At 38.9% G+C, this 18,866-nt stretch overlaps 1 protein-coding gene across 1 annotated transcript in view; it reads right to left on the minus strand.

Moving 5' to 3' along the window:
- Positions 1 to 3,027: 3,027 nt before the first annotated feature.
- Positions 3,028 to 18,866, minus strand: part of LOC150078296 (synaptic vesicular amine transporter-like) — a 98,371-nt gene continuing 82,532 nt past the window's right edge. The window contains exon 14 of the mRNA XM_090384987.1: positions 3,028 to 3,256. Within this exon, the coding sequence (XP_090241113.1) occupies positions 3,152 to 3,256 (105 nt within the window). The 3' untranslated portion in view covers positions 3,028 to 3,151. The remainder of the gene's footprint in view (positions 3,257 to 18,866) is intronic.

Genomic DNA, 18,866 nt, shown 5'->3' on the forward strand with positions numbered 1-18,866 from the left:
ATTCATTAGCTGGGTTGCGTAAGAAATTACAGATAACTGTTTATTAGAAAAACATACACGCAAGTAAGTCTCCTGGAGTTGATGGCACATACCCAGTAATTTTTAGCGAGGCCGCCAGGGAGTGTATTGAACCATTGAAGTTAATCATGAGGGAGTCTTTGCACTCGGGAGAGATTCCTCTGGATTGGAGAAGTTGGTAAGTCTGACTTTAGTAGTAAGGAAAATCTTAGAAACAATGGAGTGCAATAACACACAATATGGGGTTTTGTTAAGGGGGAAAATTATGTTTAACTAAATTCGTAAGGTAGTTTTACACAGTTACTCATGATCTCATGTAGGGAACGATTTCGACATAGTTTATTTGGATTTTAGCAAGGCATTTGACCCAGTCTCTCATGAAAGGTTATCGTATAAGCTGGAACATGTTTGGATGGCTGCGGGGCAGAGGGTTGTGATTAATGGATATTCGTCAGAAGTGGGGGCCCCCACCCCAAGGTTCTTAAACCACTGTTGTTTGTGATTTTCATAAATGGTATGTATAAAATGTCTGATTTCAAGATTGGCAGAGTAGTTAATAATCACTACCAAGCCACTCTCATTCAGGATGACTCGAACAGGCTGCAGAAATAGTCAGAAAAGTGGCAGCTATGTTTTAATGCAGCAAAATGCAACGTCTTACACTTGTGGAATAGTAACCCAAACGACTACATTGAGGAAAGATTCCGAATATGTGGGCTACAGAACTTGGCAAGCAGGAGCCTTAGGGGTGACCTGATTAAGGTTTAGACTACATTGTAGGAAGTTTTCTATTAGCCAGTGAATCGTTAAGTGCTGTAACATGTTGCCTTCACAGGTAGTTAAGGCTGACAGTTTGAATAAATTCAAATATCAACTGGATAGTTACCTATATGAGGAGGGAAGAAAATTTGTATTTTCTTATCTACACTGTTTTTTGTTTTTTTTCGTTAGTGCAGCAAAAACCTGTCTTCATTGCACTATATGGCTATTACTACTATTCTCCAAGAAACGTGGCACTTTCGTCGTATTTATGGTGCAAATTCTTCTTGTAGAAGAAGAAATAGTAGTAGTGCCCGGCATTTCTGTTGACTTGCGTAATGGCATGATGTCTCATGCTATTCGTTCAAGATCAATTTTGCATTTCGCTCCCGAGAGATTCAATCTTTATCCAAGGACACTGATATTGCTTCGTGAACATACTCATACCATCTACAGCACGCACAACAAGGTCAAAATACACCTTAATACAAAAACACTGTTGGGCCATGCAACTACCCTGTTTCGAATATTGTCTGCTTTATAGCTATCCTGCTCGCGAGCGCATGTGTACATCAATGTTTGCCACTATTTTTTGAGCAACCCTCCTAAAACAACTGAACTGTTTCGTCATGACTTATTTTTGTATCTTGACCTTCTGGTCAGAGTGTAAAATGGAAGGGACTTATACTGACCTATGTCCACCAGTTGTGGTGATAATACTAGTGGACATAGGTCCACTAGTATTATCACTACAACTGGATGGATTTCTAAAATTTTACCTCTTTTCGGTAGAATAATAATTTTAGATTCTAACTAACTGGGGCACGGTACTTTGGCGTACACCACAGACTATTAAAACAGACAAATCTGCTCAAAGTGAATTTGATGGACTTTCCGTTTTGGTTCAACTATTTGTCGAGTAATATGGTAATGTTTTATTAAATGTAATCGCTTTATTGTATTCTTATGGGAATGAATGTTATGTGGAAACACACAGAGTCCGATGATAAAATGGCGAATATATACTGAAGCTTCAGAGGATATAAAATGTTGCATTTATGGAACAAACTAAAGTTATACGTATACCGGATGAATACTACCCAAACATAAAACTATCTATCCTTTATTTAACTTGGTCAATGGGTTTCGAAATGTTCTCCAAAAGAGAATAATTCATCTTTGTGTCCATATAATACTGTACTGTGGACAGAATACATTGTAATCATTTAAGATGATCTTTTGGAGAATTTCCGTACTTTAAGACTTATGAAACTACGGAAGGACATACAGAGTAATGTCAATAACCCAAGTGTCGTTTATCGCCCACGCATTCTGCGATCGCTAGCCTAGACAGACGACGCCAGTCAGACGACCTAAAAGCATCCAGAAGTGGACTATTGATATACAGTACGTACAATTGTGCGGGTATGTTCACGAGCTAGAAACACACTCACATATATCTGCAGAAGGCGATGTCAGACATTCTCTTACATTTGTATAACGACATAGCTGCCAATTCTTTATATGATAGCTGATAAGTCTTCAGAAGAGCCCGAGAAGCGTGCGAAGTCATATCTCACTAGCGATTAAATAATATCGCTCAACTTAACTGCCTTTGGAAATGTGAAACAATGAGAATTATGTGGTAGATTATGGTGGAAATACCAGAAAAGCATCTTCCTTCTACAGATACAATTGTATCTGTTGAAGAAAGCAAGAAGAGAATGCAGACGATATTAAAATCAAAAAGAAAACCTGGATTTTAAACAATTGTTTTAAATAATTAATAAAATTCAAAAGATTCGTGTGCTTTTTTTGGAGAGTCACGTTTAACCTAATTCAGAACCAGCAAACAACCAGAAGACAAAAACGTTACATTGTACAACAAGAAAATCGATCGATTCTTCCAACCAGATAAGAGAGGCTTTAAAATATCGAAGTTTCATAAGAGAATACCTGCGCGGTCTGATAAAGAAAAGTAAATTTCCCCTCGGAGAGAACAAACTCTTCAAAACCCTTTAGAAATCTTAGAGTAACTGGACACCAGCTTAATTTTCCTTTAATACATTTTACTCCGTGAAGTGGAACAAAGTGTTTCCTTGGCAACAACCCACTTGCCAACACTCGAAAGTACTCCAACATTTCCTCCTCCTCCTTGGTAAATCACTTCTGCAGTTAATTGTTCACTTTGTTGCTTCGCTTAATCCGAATTAAAACAAAGCGAAAGATGTTAATTACTGCATTTTAATTTTTAAAGGATGTTCGAGCATCTTCATTTGAAACATTTTTTCCATACTGTTCATTATGCATCTGACGTTGGACTAAACTAGGAAGAAAGCTGGACACTGACACTTAAGGGGATGATAGAAGGTAATTATTTCCCTACTTCACATGTAGAATAGGAATCCGAAGTCTCACTGTCCTCATTTTCGCAAACGGTGCCGTACTTCGGGAGTGATGGAGAATCCAAAATCATGGCCTGAAAGAACACAACGTAACATTAGTGATGATTACTGACTAAAAATAGTGTATAAATAAGATTATTCATATTCAGTAATTACTTGAACTTCGCCCTTGTTGTTACTCCAAGTATATGGGGGGATAAATATTGAATAAAAACAGAGGTAGAGGGACAATAACTACTGAATATGAACAGTACTCGAAAAAAAAAGTTATAACAAGCAAATATGAAAAAATAAATACATTATCACAAAACGTATTCGGACATCCTTGCCTGAATATTGTGAAATAAGTTCCAGGAATGCGAATCGACTCAGACATACCAGTATACATTTCATGTGTTCTGTGTGCGCAGCAGTACATCAGATTTGTATAGCTCGTGGATTGAACCTTAGCCCTTCGGCGTGCATGGTCTGTGGCTTGTCAGCACTTCTCAAAATACTGTGGTAGATTTTATTCAAAGATTGAGCAGCTGCTTTGCAATGGAGGCAAATTTGCGACATAAAATTTTTCTACCAACTTCTGATAGTTGGTAGAAAAATACCAACTTTCTACCAACTTCTGATAGATATATCAGAAGTTGGTAGAAAGTATTCCTAAGAAAGTTCAGGCTGTTATTCAGTACAAAAGTTGATCATACGACGCCATAGGTTATTGAATTTAAAAGCACCTTTTGCAACTACTTCTACGTGCTCGAATATTTTTTATAATGTATATTTAGTTAGTCTTTATTTTAGTAATGGCCACATGGTACAAGGAAACCTAACGCTTATGCTGCACCAGCCAAAAAAAAGAAGAATAAAATATGTTATGAAACACAGCCTATGTGTTTCCCCTCTTCCCGTAGGTAATTATCCAGCTGACCTTTGAATTTCCCCCAAACTGTCCGCCTCTACCACTCGTGTAAGTAATTTATAACTCGATGGCTAAAATAAGACTTCCTGCAATCCAGTCTAAACATCTCACCCCGTAACTTGAAATTATGTTTCCAAGCTCTGCAACCCACATATTCGAAGTCTTTCCTCATATGGACGCCCTTTTGTCTATCTCACCAGGCGAGATAAAGCCTTTCAAGAAGAACAATATCTTTCTTCAGGTTGAACACAGTATTCCAAGTGTGGTCTTACAATTGCCTTATATAATGGAATTATGACGTCCTTACCTCTACTAGCAATTGTTCGATAGGACACCAAGGGCCTTCCTTGCAACCAGTCTACAATGCTCGGCAAACTTCATCGCTGACCGTATCGCAACGTCCAAGTCCATTTCCTCCACTACCGGCTTTAGGTCAACTCCACCAAATGTATAAGTTGTTTTGGGGTCGCTATTTCCCGGGTGTGTGACCTTGCATTTTGCTGAATTAGACCATCCCTGAAGTCTATCTAGATCACACTGAAGAAGCTCTGCTTGGCAGTGATCATTAACAACTCTACCAATCTTTACATCATCTGCAAATTTAGACATCATTCCATCAACCCCTTTCGTGGATTTCATTTATGAAAATCAAAAACAACAGTGGTCCCAATACTGATCCTTGGGGAAATCCCTAATCTGAGGAATAACCATTTATCACTACCCTCTGCCTCGAACACTTTCTGCATTCGAGTTATTCATTTTAGCAGACTGAGAGCTACAAACTTCGCAATTATTCCATTTTCGCTAAAGTACGTAGCTACAGATGGATTAGAAAGTTAAGATCCTTAATGGCCAAGACAATGTAACGGAAATTATGCTATGCAAAGATAGATAATCAATGGGTAAACTTTACATTAATATTAAGGCTCCTTTTTGCGACTCACTCTTTTTATTTATAAAAGTAATAAGTTTATTAATGTTGTAACAACAAAAGGGATCGTATAACAAAGCCAGATGTGTTTAAAGGATGTCTCTTGAGGTAATGATAGTTTTACAGACGTTTTCGAAGTTAAATGGATCTAATTGGTATTTTCTAAATACCGGAAGCAAGAAGGGTCTAGAAAGTATTGACAGTTGGGAAAATACGATCTGAGAGCTTTATTAGATGATATAAATAAAACTGCAGGCACTGGACGACGAAGAAAGATTATTTTCTAAACATTCATTAATCGTCCTGCCACAATTACTATGGTTCGATGCTCATTCGGAAGTCACTTGAATTTATTGGGCTAATTATAAATCATGATATGTAGAGAAGGCTGTTGAATTTTTTTCTACCCAAATGGTTTCTTTCTTCAGATTGCTGCTTCTTCTATATTGGGGGGAAAAAAGCTCTCCTACAATTTGAGTAACAATTGTATTTTTAGTCGCTTTTCTTCATTAATAAAAATAAGACGTTATTAAAATTAAAAACAAAATTTATTATAATGTAACATATGAATATAAAATTGTTTTAAATTTTATGAGGGAAGCAAAGACAAAAACAAAAGGTTCATGCTTACAAACTGTAAACGACACTGCACTGATATTTCAGCAGCAGCCCTCTACTCAAGAGATTATCCTCTAACGTAATTCAACGAACACAACTGATATAGGTTTAGAGCTTTCCAGAACGGAACGTTAAGAAATTAAACTGAATATAAACGTTCACAATTACCTCAGATAACATCTATAGCGGAAAGTAACGGAAGTTTAGCAGTGACGTCACACTACCCACGTGAGTGGTGAGAAACACGATTTTAAATACGGAAATTAAAGTGAAAGGGGCCTGGTGGCAGCGTAGCCGGCTTGCTGAATAGCTGATCGAGGTTCGATTCCAGCACTACCCTTATGGGAATTTTCCCATGGGCACTGATGTTGTTGTTATTTGGTTTTTAGGAGCATTAGCAACTAAGGCCATATTGCTCCGGGGATATGCGGTGGTCATTCCCTGACCTTTCCGCATCCTCCGTATTTGGTGGTGACGGGCTCGAACCCCGGTCTAATCAAGAAGCGTGTGCTACGCACTGCTGCTCCTTCCCACCTGGCTACGGAGGCACCCATGGGCACTGAACATTGAGTTTGGCGGTCTCAAACCGTGGTCGTGAGGTTTTTCACGGATTGACTCCGGATTTCTCCCTCACAACAGACGAATCGCCCTTCGCGACACCGAGGGGTACACGAAAATTTGATAGGGCTAGAGACGCGAATATACTAAACTCCGCAGCGTTTTCGCTGCGGACTTTAGTCTTGAGGGAAGGGGGTTAGTGGGGCAGCCGCGCCACCATCCTAAGGTGGGTTGCGGACAGTATTTAACAGACATCTTCTGCTCCTTGAAAGAATGCATTCAGCTACAGCTAAAATGCGAGTAATTATGCTGTTCAGCAAAAATCAATTTCTAGGGTTTGTACCTGCTGCAAAATAAAAGTTCATTACGAAAAAAAAAAGCTAGTTAATGTGCGCAGAGGATTTCATTTCATACGCGTTAATGATTCACGTGTACCCTTCGTCGCGAAGGGCGGTTTGTCTGTTGTGAGGTAAAACCGGAGTCAATCCCGGTGAAAAACCTCACGACGACTGTTTGAGGCCGCCAAACTCAATGCTGAATGCCCATAAGGGTAGCTATCAGCTATTCAACAAGCTATTCGCAACTCGATCAGCTATTCAACAAGCCGGCAACGCTGCCACAAGCCCACCGTGGCCCCATATGCCATCGCTTTAATTTCTCTATTTCGAGTCACGTGGGTAATGTGACGTCACTCTAAACCTCCGTTACATTCGATGGCTGGGTGCCGCTATAGATGTTTTCACATCAAAAATATTAAACACTGGCATAACTAGTAATCAAGCAATGCTATTTAAATATTAAATTATATTTAATTAAATATTATCATATATCACAACTGACAGGTAATTGCGCAGGCCTCTTCTGGAACTATGTTTCAAAGACAAAAACACGAAACGTAAATTTAAAAGAGTGCGACTCGAAGGATTCTCCATTATGAGGATCAAACATTGGGGCTGGTCAAAGGCGCAATTTCTTACATGAGTTCTCCTGTCAGCCCCTCTCTCGCAATCTGACAACGCCGACTGTCTCTTTAAGATCGCGTGTGTCGTGGCCATTTTCGATGCAGAAACTCCTGTTGGGCGAGCATTTAGTGTTAGTAAATCGAATGCACTCCCGCTGGACACAAAAGCGCGTTTGTGTAGCACGCGATGGTAGCTCTATGTCAACACGCCCAAGGTTCCAATAATTCCTGCTTCCTTTGTGAATCGCCTCGACAGAATGCGCAGCCCAATGTACACGAGCGGCGATTAATAATTAACGGTGAAAATGGAGGGTGGTCCATTGAACACCTGCCATATTTCTCTCCCTCGGAGAAAGTTGCCAGTCCTTGAGCGATCTCAAGAAGCGTCTATTTTTATGGATCTTTATCAATATTTGGTGGCAGCGAAAGGTCATTTTGTGAATAATGTGTCATAGTGAGTGACGCTGTAGCAATAAAATTAGTTGTCCTTTATGGAGGAAACGTGCTACACAATTTCGTGTCCCATAAAGCCCCCACGCCAGTATATCCCAGATGAAGTTAGCTATAAAATGCTCATTTATTCGCTGACGAAAGCGAGCAACGTTCCATTTTTGTTGCACTTTTATGTCCTGGCCTTTCAGAACTGCAACCAATAGCGTGTGGCTGGGAAAAACAAATAACGTTGATTTTTGAGCCTCCACTAAGAAGAAATTGAGAATAACTTACTCGATATTGAAATCTCTGCTGCCTCAGTTTACTTCATAAACACAGCTTATCCACCTGCAAAGAAATGCGAGCAATATCCAAAGAAACGCTATTTTAAATTATGAATAAGTAATTTGTAGCTTCTATAAAATACAGAACGTTTGTTTGTATACTTCTTCCAAGTATATAAAGTGATTTGAGATTTCCGAATATGTCAAACGGTTTTCTTTCTCTGACAAATATGGCCGTCTTCCAGAACAACCAATGACAGCTGTGCATTTCTTCATCATATATTAAAGACGTTCAGGATAAAATAATATAATATTTGAAAGACATGTTGCGCAGATTATCTATCTTTGTTCTAAATACTTTAACTGAAAGCGCTTCACCTATTTAAATCTCTTTTTAAGGCTAAAAATCAGACGTTTCGAGAAACGTTTTCTCTTCCACTTCTTCAGAGATAGGTGCTAAAACCTTTAAGCACCTATTTAGGATATTTTAAACACAAAAAACCTGTGTTTAAAATGTCCTAAACGAAAATAAATAATGTCTAGATATACTTAACACAAAGATATTATTTTTAATAAATAAATTACTTTGTACACTTTAACAATACATTATATACCAAAAAACGCAAAATATTTAAGATACAGTGCACACAACAAGTTTTTAATGAAGCTGTTGGCGTCATTAAAGAAGAGAAGATCTGAAGCCCATTAAGTAAAAATTTGTTTACTTTTAAATGATATAAATTAGGACTATCAGCTTTTTTTACGTGAAAAAACAGTATCCCCTGCTCACTAATTAACATTAATCAGCAAGAAAGCATTTTGACGTATCCTCTCTTCAGGTACCTGGAATTAGGACTCTGTTTATTGATAATAAAGCTATTCACCCTAAAAAAATAACTTAATTAAGAGATTAATTAGCATTGTTTATGCGCTAATTAAGACTTGACCGTGTTTTTGAAACTTTTTAATAAAATAACAAGACCTTCACTGTATACGTGTATTTACCAAAAGAGACATGTTCATGAGGGTTTCCACCAACCAAACCATCCTCCACGAATACGTTGCCGAAAATAGATCATCTTGACAGCACATTTGCGAGTCATTTTGACCTCTTACGTCGAAAGTTAGCTTTCCAGGACCTCGCTGCGCGGACGTCTAAGGCAGTAGCCCCGCAGTGACATTACTATTATTACGACTTTACCAGATCTTCAGACACCCAACTGGGGAAGGGTAAACAGTCACAGGAGTGATCTTTTCTTATGTTAAGAAACAGCGAAGACGGTGACAGAAACCTATCGCGTTGCTTCCTTAATATCGCGTTTACCTCGCCAATCTCGTTCTAAAGCGACAGCTGTTAAATCCATCCCACTGACTATTTCGTTGATGTTCTATAAAACTCAGCTCATGTGGGTTTAGAATCTAAATGGATGATTTCTGACACGGATTTTCATAGATCGGTAAAATACCACAATAAGAAAGTGTGGTAGTTCTTCGTGAAAGAACTACCACACTTAAAGAAAGCAAAGGCAAATTTCAAGTTCATTAAGAAACTTACATCTAGACGGCAAAGGTATGGATTTAATCCTGTAATGACAATGGCGAAGAAAACTTCTTGACGTAAATTAATTGCATTTGTGGAGCGCCAAGAATGTAGCTGTAATGAGTATATGAATGAGATAAGATTTCTCGGAAATCAAATTGCACGTAAGATAATTTCCAACTCAACTCAGGCCTGATGTTTTTCTCAAAAGCAATTCTGGCATCGGCTGAGATTTCGCAGTAAAATGCACGCATTAATGAGCTTCCGCTATCTAATTATCTCATTTATACTCGAATGACAATTTCACACCCCTTCTCATTTTCAAAGAAAGCATATCAACTCTTCTGAAACAATGTCGCGTTTCTTTGCGTCACTCTTAGAATGAAATTAAGATCAGTCGTTTCTTGGTTGGATTACATTAATATCTACTTCCTCCCCAGTTGAAAGTTTCTCACGAATATTAAGTTCTGTAGAAATTAATGAAAAAGACGATCGTAGAATTGAGACCAGGAACAGAGAACGAATTGAATCTCTTAATTCTAATATTTCTTAGAAAAGAAAATTTCGCCAATATTTAGATAATTACTATTGTCACCAGATAAATTATACGGTTAAATATAAAGATAAATTCAAAACTCTTCTGCCACACTTCGGAGGGTGTTGAGGAATCAATAATATTGCAAAACGTTCCTATGAACATAGATCCGAAATGGTCCATCTTGCTGAGTTAATGTCTTGAAATTTAATTAGTCAGATAAGCACTTCAACTGACCAAAATGTCCACCTTCAGCTTGGACTCATGCCACCGAACAAATGATTCGCACAGGCTGCAGAGTATGTCCAGCAGAACGCTGGATACACTAAAGCAACGTTCCGAGTCGACAACTTTAACTCAGTAAGATGTTTCGGGCTGATGTTCACAAGTATATTTTCTTCCTCAATTATAACTCTCCATCACTCTCTCGAAGTCTGGCAGGAGTGTTCTGAAAAATGTTTTGTTTAATGTAGTTGTGTGTTAAGATTTTAATCTGTTTAAAATATCTTCCACGATGGTCAAGTTGGAGAGTATGGTAAAGTTCAAAACAGAACTGAAGAGTTACTTTTTAGTGGTGGAGAAAGTACAATGATCGAAGAATTATTATAGTTTCTTTTTCAGAAGCAGAAAATTTCTTTGCATCATTTTGGCATTCTAATACTATAAATTCCGAATGATTGTTATATTGATTAGTATTTATAGCTTGATATACTCAACTTGATTAGCTACCGATATAAGCTGACAAGAATGAAGAAACAATTTTAAATCGATTCTTATGGATAAGCTATGGACAGATGACATTTGACAGTGAAATGTTGAACAGCTATTCTTAGAAATTACAAAAAAAAGTATTACCAAAAGTAGACTTTTAGCATTAACCAAACATTCATTATCAACTTGTGATACAATTAGGCATTTTCCAGAGTTTCCATTTCATTTGAATAATGCTTATATCTGAGCTCTATAAAGTTGACCAACCAAGACGGCCCATGAAAACAGGACCTCTTGATTTCGATTATATGGTATTCAATTAAGGACAAATTAACAAGCTATAGAAAGCGCTTCTCTAAAAACAATCCATTTCCCACACTAGTGGTTGTATCGAATATTAATTACAGACCTTACTATGGGAGAATAAATCATCAATCATGTGGTTTGCCTCAGCGCACTGGTTAACAGGCGGGAGTGCGTGGGGTATTTATATGAGCGATTTATCATAATCAATCCACTCCGATCATTCATTATCAATTAACTTTCAGACAGGTTTGATTATTCCAAACTGTAACAAATACACTTCACGGGAATGGTGAAAACCAGACTCATCGATTATGCAGGTATCGCTAGTAATTATGGCCTGTACAACTACAAACCAGATCGAGAGATATGGCAGAGAAACCTTCCCTAATTATACTTAGTCATATATAACAGAGCAAACGCATTAAGCTGTATACACTCGTGTTCAAAAGTTAGGAAGAAATAAATCGTTCTGCCATAGAACACACTGTAACTAGAAGTATTGGGACACAAATAAACACATTTTATACAAGATGTTTAGGCAAATATCGAAGAGATATATATGAAGTTTCTAAAGGCTGGATAAGTCATTTACTGTACAATCTTAGCGTCTTTTATTATTTTCATTCATCCGACTTATTTCTGGAATTAGCTTCTTGAAAGGATCCAAAGACGGGCAACCCACTTGGTGAGATCTTCAAAAGAACACCTGTATGAGGAATGATTTCGAATTTGTGGGTTTCAGAGCTTGGCAAGCCAAGCCACCTTAGACAGAAAGACCCGATTGAAGTCTAAAGCTCTGAGAGGGAACAGAAAAATGAACGAAAGCGAAATTTTCGCTGTTATGATTCCAGAACGAGGGGTCCCGAATTCAAACCACAGAGAACGATTTAAAAAATGCTCATAACATCTTCTCTCCACCAAATCCAATGTCTCAATGAAAATTCGAAACCAGAACTTTTCCAGCGTGCAAGAACCGAGTTCATAACCACTGTGTAGCAGCGAAGTTAGATGAGGATAAAATTGATGATGAATGCAAAGGGGAAAAAGTAGCATTAAGATGAAAGACGATGTATTACAGATAAACAACATTTAATTTTGAGAGATTTTTATATGAATAATGAAGGAGCGACCAGGATATCAGTGTTATGACCATAACATAGTGTAATTTTGCACCTTGGAAGCTTCCTATTTATTTTATTCAATAAATAGGCCTCCATGAATACGAAAATAGCAGGGAGGAATCTACTCTGGACCTGATTATTTGTGCACAACTCGTAAGTCATGCAACAATCTCCTCGATGAAAAAGTTAATAAGCCAGATCTTGAGCATAATGAGAAGTAATTATCAAGTTAAGTACCCGTTACGTATTTTTTCTGAAGTAAAGGAAGTTAGCATGCACCTGGATAGTTTTAAATGAACGAATATAAGCTGGATGCGGAGCCCAAGCGAATCCTCATAACCAATTACTAGCAATATTAATTGCCTCTACGATAAATTTATATTTCGTTTCATTGTTAATCATGGAATAATTGGGCTCTTAAGGTTGGAATTCATTGAAAACAGACGGCGCTTCAGTCAGAATTATGTTTCCGATATCGCTAATGATTCATTTTATCAAAATAAGGGGGGCCTCGTTGGATGTCGCAGATGTGATTCGTTAAAAGAAACGGTATTCCCACAGAAAATGGTTTAACTCCAAGTTTCGTTCTTGGAAAATTGGACACGAAACATTATGCGAATAAAGAGATAGGTAATGTGTGCAACTTCTGATATTAAATATGAAATTATTTGCTAATTCCAGGAATTCTGTTTGAGTTAAATTCGTATAGTTTTATGTGAAGCTTACAGGTTGATAAAAGTACATACCAAAAAAAAAATGAAATAAGCGTTAAGGATTTTTTTAAAAATCATATAAAGAGAGAAATGTCATTCGCCACGTTCTGCTATCCGTTTTCATTAAAAATATAAACACCCTGTAAGTCAACTCGCGTGAAATCACGATATTGGACAGAGAAGTTCTGAGGCGCAAACGCCAAAGACAACATCGAAAATATTCTTCGGCAGGGCACTGGGTTAAGTTTTATTTTAAGCTTAAGACGTCTATACTAAACTGACAGTAGTTGGCCTCATCAGGGGTCCAGCGGCTAAACGGCCAGAAGAACAACGGTACACGATACTACACTTTTAAATCTCTGGCCTTTCCAGAAAACTGGTACACCCACAATGAAAGCAACGACGTGATGAGGGAAATCCCTGGTGCCGTTTGACACTGCAGATACAATTATTTTGTATTGAAGTACAGTATACCAAATATTTTTGGGAGTAAGCATGGGATGAATGAAGGTCTGAACCAAAGTTGTTGTTCTACAGTTTTTTTTAACTAATTATAATAAACATACTAATTGTTTTGCCAAGGTTCATAAAACATTTTTGCGTGTAATTAATTGGTAAAAGAATGTGATGCTGCTGATCTCAGTCAAGTTTGCAGGTTCTGAAGTCCATTAAGATGTAATAATAAAACATGAGAGAAGGCGAAAATTCAGACAAAGCATAGATACGCTTCACGCTTCAGTTCCATTAATACTTTGTCAATTGCAAAACTTCCTTATACTCAAGTAGGCCCTGATTTCCCTCAATAAATTTATCCGACTCATTGGATCGATCATATATTCAGATTCGTGCATACGGCATTTCTTTTGACAAGCTAGCTATGAAAAAATGAGAGGGAAAAAAACATATCTGCTGACAAAATTTTGCATTAAAGATAAAACTCCCTGGATCCATTCTCCATATCTTCAATAAGATGCGTAATCTGATTAAATACCCTGAGGATTTTTCCACCGCTATTCTCATGACATGCCTTTTTTGAAGCATCAAGGGCTGGTTCGAATTGTTGGCTACTGATCAGCAAACGTTGACAGCTTCCCTCGGGGATCCTCGTCAATCATTTATTGTAAAAAGTGTCTACAGGATAGTTTATTCTGTAGACATTTATTACAATAAGTCTACAGAAAAAAACATTTGTTCCACTGGTCTATTCCGCAGACTGACCACTTTTAACAATCCTCTAGTTCCAGTTTATATAGCTGATGATGAAATGGCAGTATCAAAAGCTTGATTAAAATCATTATCAGACACGACGTCCCCATTCTATAATCCATTTAAGAATTGCAATTCTAGGATCTATTCTTGAACAGATACTAGAATCACAACCTTAACCACAGACTATGATCTTCCCTATAACAAATGTCAAGCTCACTGGCCTATAATTACCCACTCCTCTTTAGTCTTTGTGTATTGGGAAACAATCCTCACTTCTCCAGTCAAAGGGGATCTTCCTAGATTAATGTCCTCATTAACAATCCCAACTGTTTCATATATTAACTTGCAGCCTTTTTGATAATAAATGAATATATACCATCCTCTCCTGGAATTTTGCCTTCTTTTAAACACTCAGTAGGGTTTCTAACAAGTGCTTCTATGAGCTCATTTTGCAATAGTATTCTATAAGTCTGTATTCTAATAGAAATCATTTCGTCTCAACTTACAGTAGTGAATATTCGTCTAAGTAATTCTGTAGCACTTAATGAATACCTCATGGCGAATCACTTTCTTCTACAATTTCAGCAATGATTTGGTTTCTGTCCTTCGACTCAAAACTATTTTTATACGAAGCAATCATTTGATCGCATAAACATCAGTGAAGCAACATTTCATATGTTCGGCTTTCTAGATTTGTCTCGATATTTATCAGAAAGAAAAACAAGACTTTCGTTAGGAGGTGGGATGGAGGAAAGGCATGCATTGTATTGTGCCTCACTCCATTAATATCAGTCGATGTGCGAAAATGGATGAGCAGCAAGTGAACCTCAAATTTTTCTTCGAAAATTAAACCGCAACTCAACCACCTGTGACATCGTGTTCAGCTGTGCCCATCCAAACGTTAACAGAACATGTTCTTCCAAATATTCTGGTATTTATAACATCTACTCCAACTGCTGGAAGTTTGTGTTCATTGCTTTAATAACAAATACAAGGTCGTTGGTAAGCAATCATTCAAACCATTACAGCTAATATTAGTGAAAAACCTCGAGCGTCGGGGTCAACCATACTAAAACAATATTGCCTCAACCGATAACTAATAAAATAAAGTAAAACCGGAGGTTTATTGAAACAAAAATACACTGCTGGACAAAATTAACAGAAACATTAACAGAACGCACAGAAACGTGGTGTCTTGTAGCTTACGATCAAGCTGGACAAATTTTAATAAGTGGTGGACCATAGAATAACGATGAAATGAGGAGACAGCGAGAAACTTTGGATAAGTATAAGGGGGGGGGGGGTTGTATAAAAACTACTAAAATGTCACATTACAGACGTCGATACAAGATGCTCTAAAATATGGTCAAATGGCATCAGTACGGCGTATGACCCCATCCAACGGCTAAACAGGCCTGACAGCAATGAACCATTCTCGATATAAGAGTCTCTATAAGATTCAGTGACAACACATCCTGTTCTTCCACCAGCGCTCACCAAGTGACCGAAGAGTTGGTTGTCGGCGTGCACTGCGACGCCCAAGGGCGTCCCATACATGTTCGATCGGTGTTAAGTTTGATCGTACGGGCCACGGCAGTCATTGGATACCTTCAGTTTCAAGATGTTCCTCCACCACTTGAGAACTTTGTGCAGTGGCGTTGTCGTAAATGAAAAGAAAATCTCGAACCTTATGTGCTAAACAGTCGCACATAAGATTCGAGGATCTGTTGTCGGTACTCCTAACAAGAACAGGAGGGTTGCAGCCGTTGATCATTATTCTGTCCCACACGAGAACTCCGCCGTTAACGTAAGTGTCCCTTTCTCTGATGTTGGAGGGTTGTTGTTTGTTTGTTTGTTTCGGGATTTATTGGGCGCATCGGCAACTATGACCATAGTGCGCCAAATGATGTTGGAGGGATGGTACCGCATTCCTCGTTGTCGCGAGATGAAATCACGATGTTTATAGGTTAAAACGGAACTGATTAGGGAACAGAATTATACCCCATTTGTCAGGGCCCCAAATCACATGTTCATAGCAACAGTTTCGATGAGTTCTGCGGTTAATGTGATACAAACCACTGGCTTCCTTGCAAGAGTCTACTTGAATTGAGCCTTCTTAACACAGTCCAGTCGAAAATATTTTTATCTGTGGCCGCAGCAACCTCAAGATTCAGTTGATGACAGGAAAATGCACAGCATAATGAGCGCCTCTTACTGCAGGATGAGCGTTGCTGCCTTACCTTTGCTGAGTTTGCGAAATTAGACAAGCCAACCGTCAACCATACCCATAACAGACAGAACAATTAAAATCTCCAATGATCAACCGTGGCTTCTAGGGTTGTTCGGTCTTGCCGTTAGAGCCAGGTAGGGGTGTGTTCTGGTTGAAGTAGCTCGCGGGCGACCCAGTTAGCTCTTCTTCTAATTGTTCATGTCTCCTGAAACTGCTTCCATACATTTTTAAAAAATGAAAGTATGGAAGCAGTTTCAGGAACCATTCCTGAAGCTGCTTCCACATATTGACATAACATTTAGGGTAAGGCCCACTGGTGGTCTCCCACATCTGCGCAATCAGTACTCTTGTGAAGTAAACAGAACTCTGTGTGGCATGTTGTATGTGCTGAGTTCTGTTGTTCCTCTGGCTTCTTGGCCATAAGGCCCCCTAGTGGGACCGTACATTGCCCACCATTACTGGGAAGTGAGCCAGGCTGCCCATTATTCTCTGGCTGGACTCCGCTAGGGTCGCTTAAGCTCCTGGTCGAAATCTAAGTTAAAAAATAAAAAAAGCGAGGGAGAAAAAAAAAGATGAGTAAGGGTAATAGTCGAAGAATGGGAGTCAAAGCATGGAGGAAGATGGAAGGACGAAGAAAAAAAAAAGGGCGTTCTCTAGATGAGAAAGGCAGAAAAGGAATGAAGGGTTGGACATCTCCTGGCCAGGAAGCCCAGGGTAAAAGTTTGCAAGGCCAGAGTAATTCCATAAGAAGGAGTCAGCAAGCCGCGTTGGTCATTGGAGGTTTGCCCTGATTGTCATCTATCTGTTATGGGTTTGGTTTACTTGTCTAATTTCGCAAACTCAGTAAAGGCAAGGCAGCCTGTAGTAAGAGGCGCTCATTATGCTGTGAGTCCTTCCTGTATTTCAGTTATTAACCTGAGTCGGAGGTCTTCGCATGTAGCATAAGTGTACATAATGTGGTCCCAACTTTCTTCATCTGTATATAGAGGGTCATTTTCAATCCCCAGCGTTGTCAGTTTGAGCTTGCAAGGCCCATGTCCTGTAGGAGGAAGGTAGCTTGTAGGCATTGTAAATACCAGGGAGGTGACTTCGAACTAGTAAATGCAATTGATAGGATGAATTTATTGGTAATTATACCCTTGTCAGCATTTTTTCAACTCTTTCCAGATTCTAGTAAGTTTTTCGGCGATTTTCTTCTTTTCATGCTCGGGATCACTTGTGAGGTCAAGGGTAATATCAGCTATTGTCGTCGGAATGCTCCTCTTCAAGCGTTGGAAGAGACCCCTCCGGATGACCTAGTTGGGAGAGGGGGGGGGACAGGCAACCTGCAAGGACCTGGAGTGCAGGGGTGCTAACTGTGCGGCACGCCCTGATAACGGTAAGTAGCATTGTTCTTTAGATGGAGTTTAGTTTGCTGCGACTTCGTGAGAGTGTAGTCCTTGTGCACCAGACAGCTGCAGCATAGGAGACGATGGGGACGAAAATAGATTTGTAAACAAACATCAAGGTCCGAAGCTTGATGCCCCAGTCCACTTAGGTAGTAATAATAACAGAGTACTTCTGAATCTTGTCGGCCATGTACTTCATATCAATAAGTTTTCACAAATGCTTGACTACCAGATAGAGCCTTACTGAAATATTGTCTATTTTAATTGCTGATGGTTTAGTTAGCTGCATTGTTCCTTTAAGCAATATTGATTTAGTTTTCTCGCCGAAGATGACCAGCCAATGAGTAGCTGCCCACAACTAAGCCTTGAAAGGGCATTGTTAGCATGAGTTTCCAGGCCAGCTCTTGTGTCAGCATTCATCACAAAGACCAGGTCATCAGCGAAAGCGAGACGCTCAAGACCCATTCCAAGAAACTCGTCACAAGACCGAGCCCTGTTGGAAACCTCGAGTGGCAATTCTAGTGACTGACTGGTACTTGGCAGTGACAACAACCCGACGGCGACTTAGATATAATTTAATACAATTATACAAATTAAGTGGAATTTTAGTAAGATGCAGCTTCCTTAGTATGCTGGGCCACTATATTCGGTCAAAGACCTCGGGAAAATCAATAACGATGGCAAACAAATATCTGGAATCAGAGATGGTTGTTGTTAATTTCAGTATGCTCTCCTCTGTGCTCAGATCTGGCTTGTATCCATATTGGATCAGAGAGGCTAAGTTTTCATCTGCTCTCCAAACTGCTTCCACAGTGCCGAGACGACATGACACCTCCACCTGCCTGGTTTCAAGTCGTCCAACGGCCCGCTATCTCATAGAATCATTTAAACGACAATACTCGCCATCCTGAGTATTGAAGTGTGGCTATCCCAATGAGCAAACGAAAAACAGGTGATGCGGTCGGAACTCGCGTTTTTAAAGGCATGGATAATTTGCATAATGTGCGACTCTCTCAATTGAATACTCAGAATGCAAATAAAAAAAGCAAAGAATTCTTTACTAATGTAAACTCTACAAGGAAAGGGATGAATCAGATTGGACCAATTAACATAGATGGGTTGACTATTGATGATCATGCTCAGGTAGCTGATAAACTGAATGAGTATTTTGCATCAACATTCACTGAGGGGAATGCCAGAAGTTTATCAAACTCTAACAGGGAGTTAAGTGACTTTG

Source organism: Mastigoproctus giganteus, chromosome 11, assembly GCF_048544385.1.
Source record: "Mastigoproctus giganteus isolate SK-2022 chromosome 11, ASM4854438v1, whole genome shotgun sequence".
Lineage (NCBI taxonomy): Eukaryota > Metazoa > Arthropoda > Arachnida > Uropygi > Thelyphonidae > Mastigoproctus > Mastigoproctus giganteus.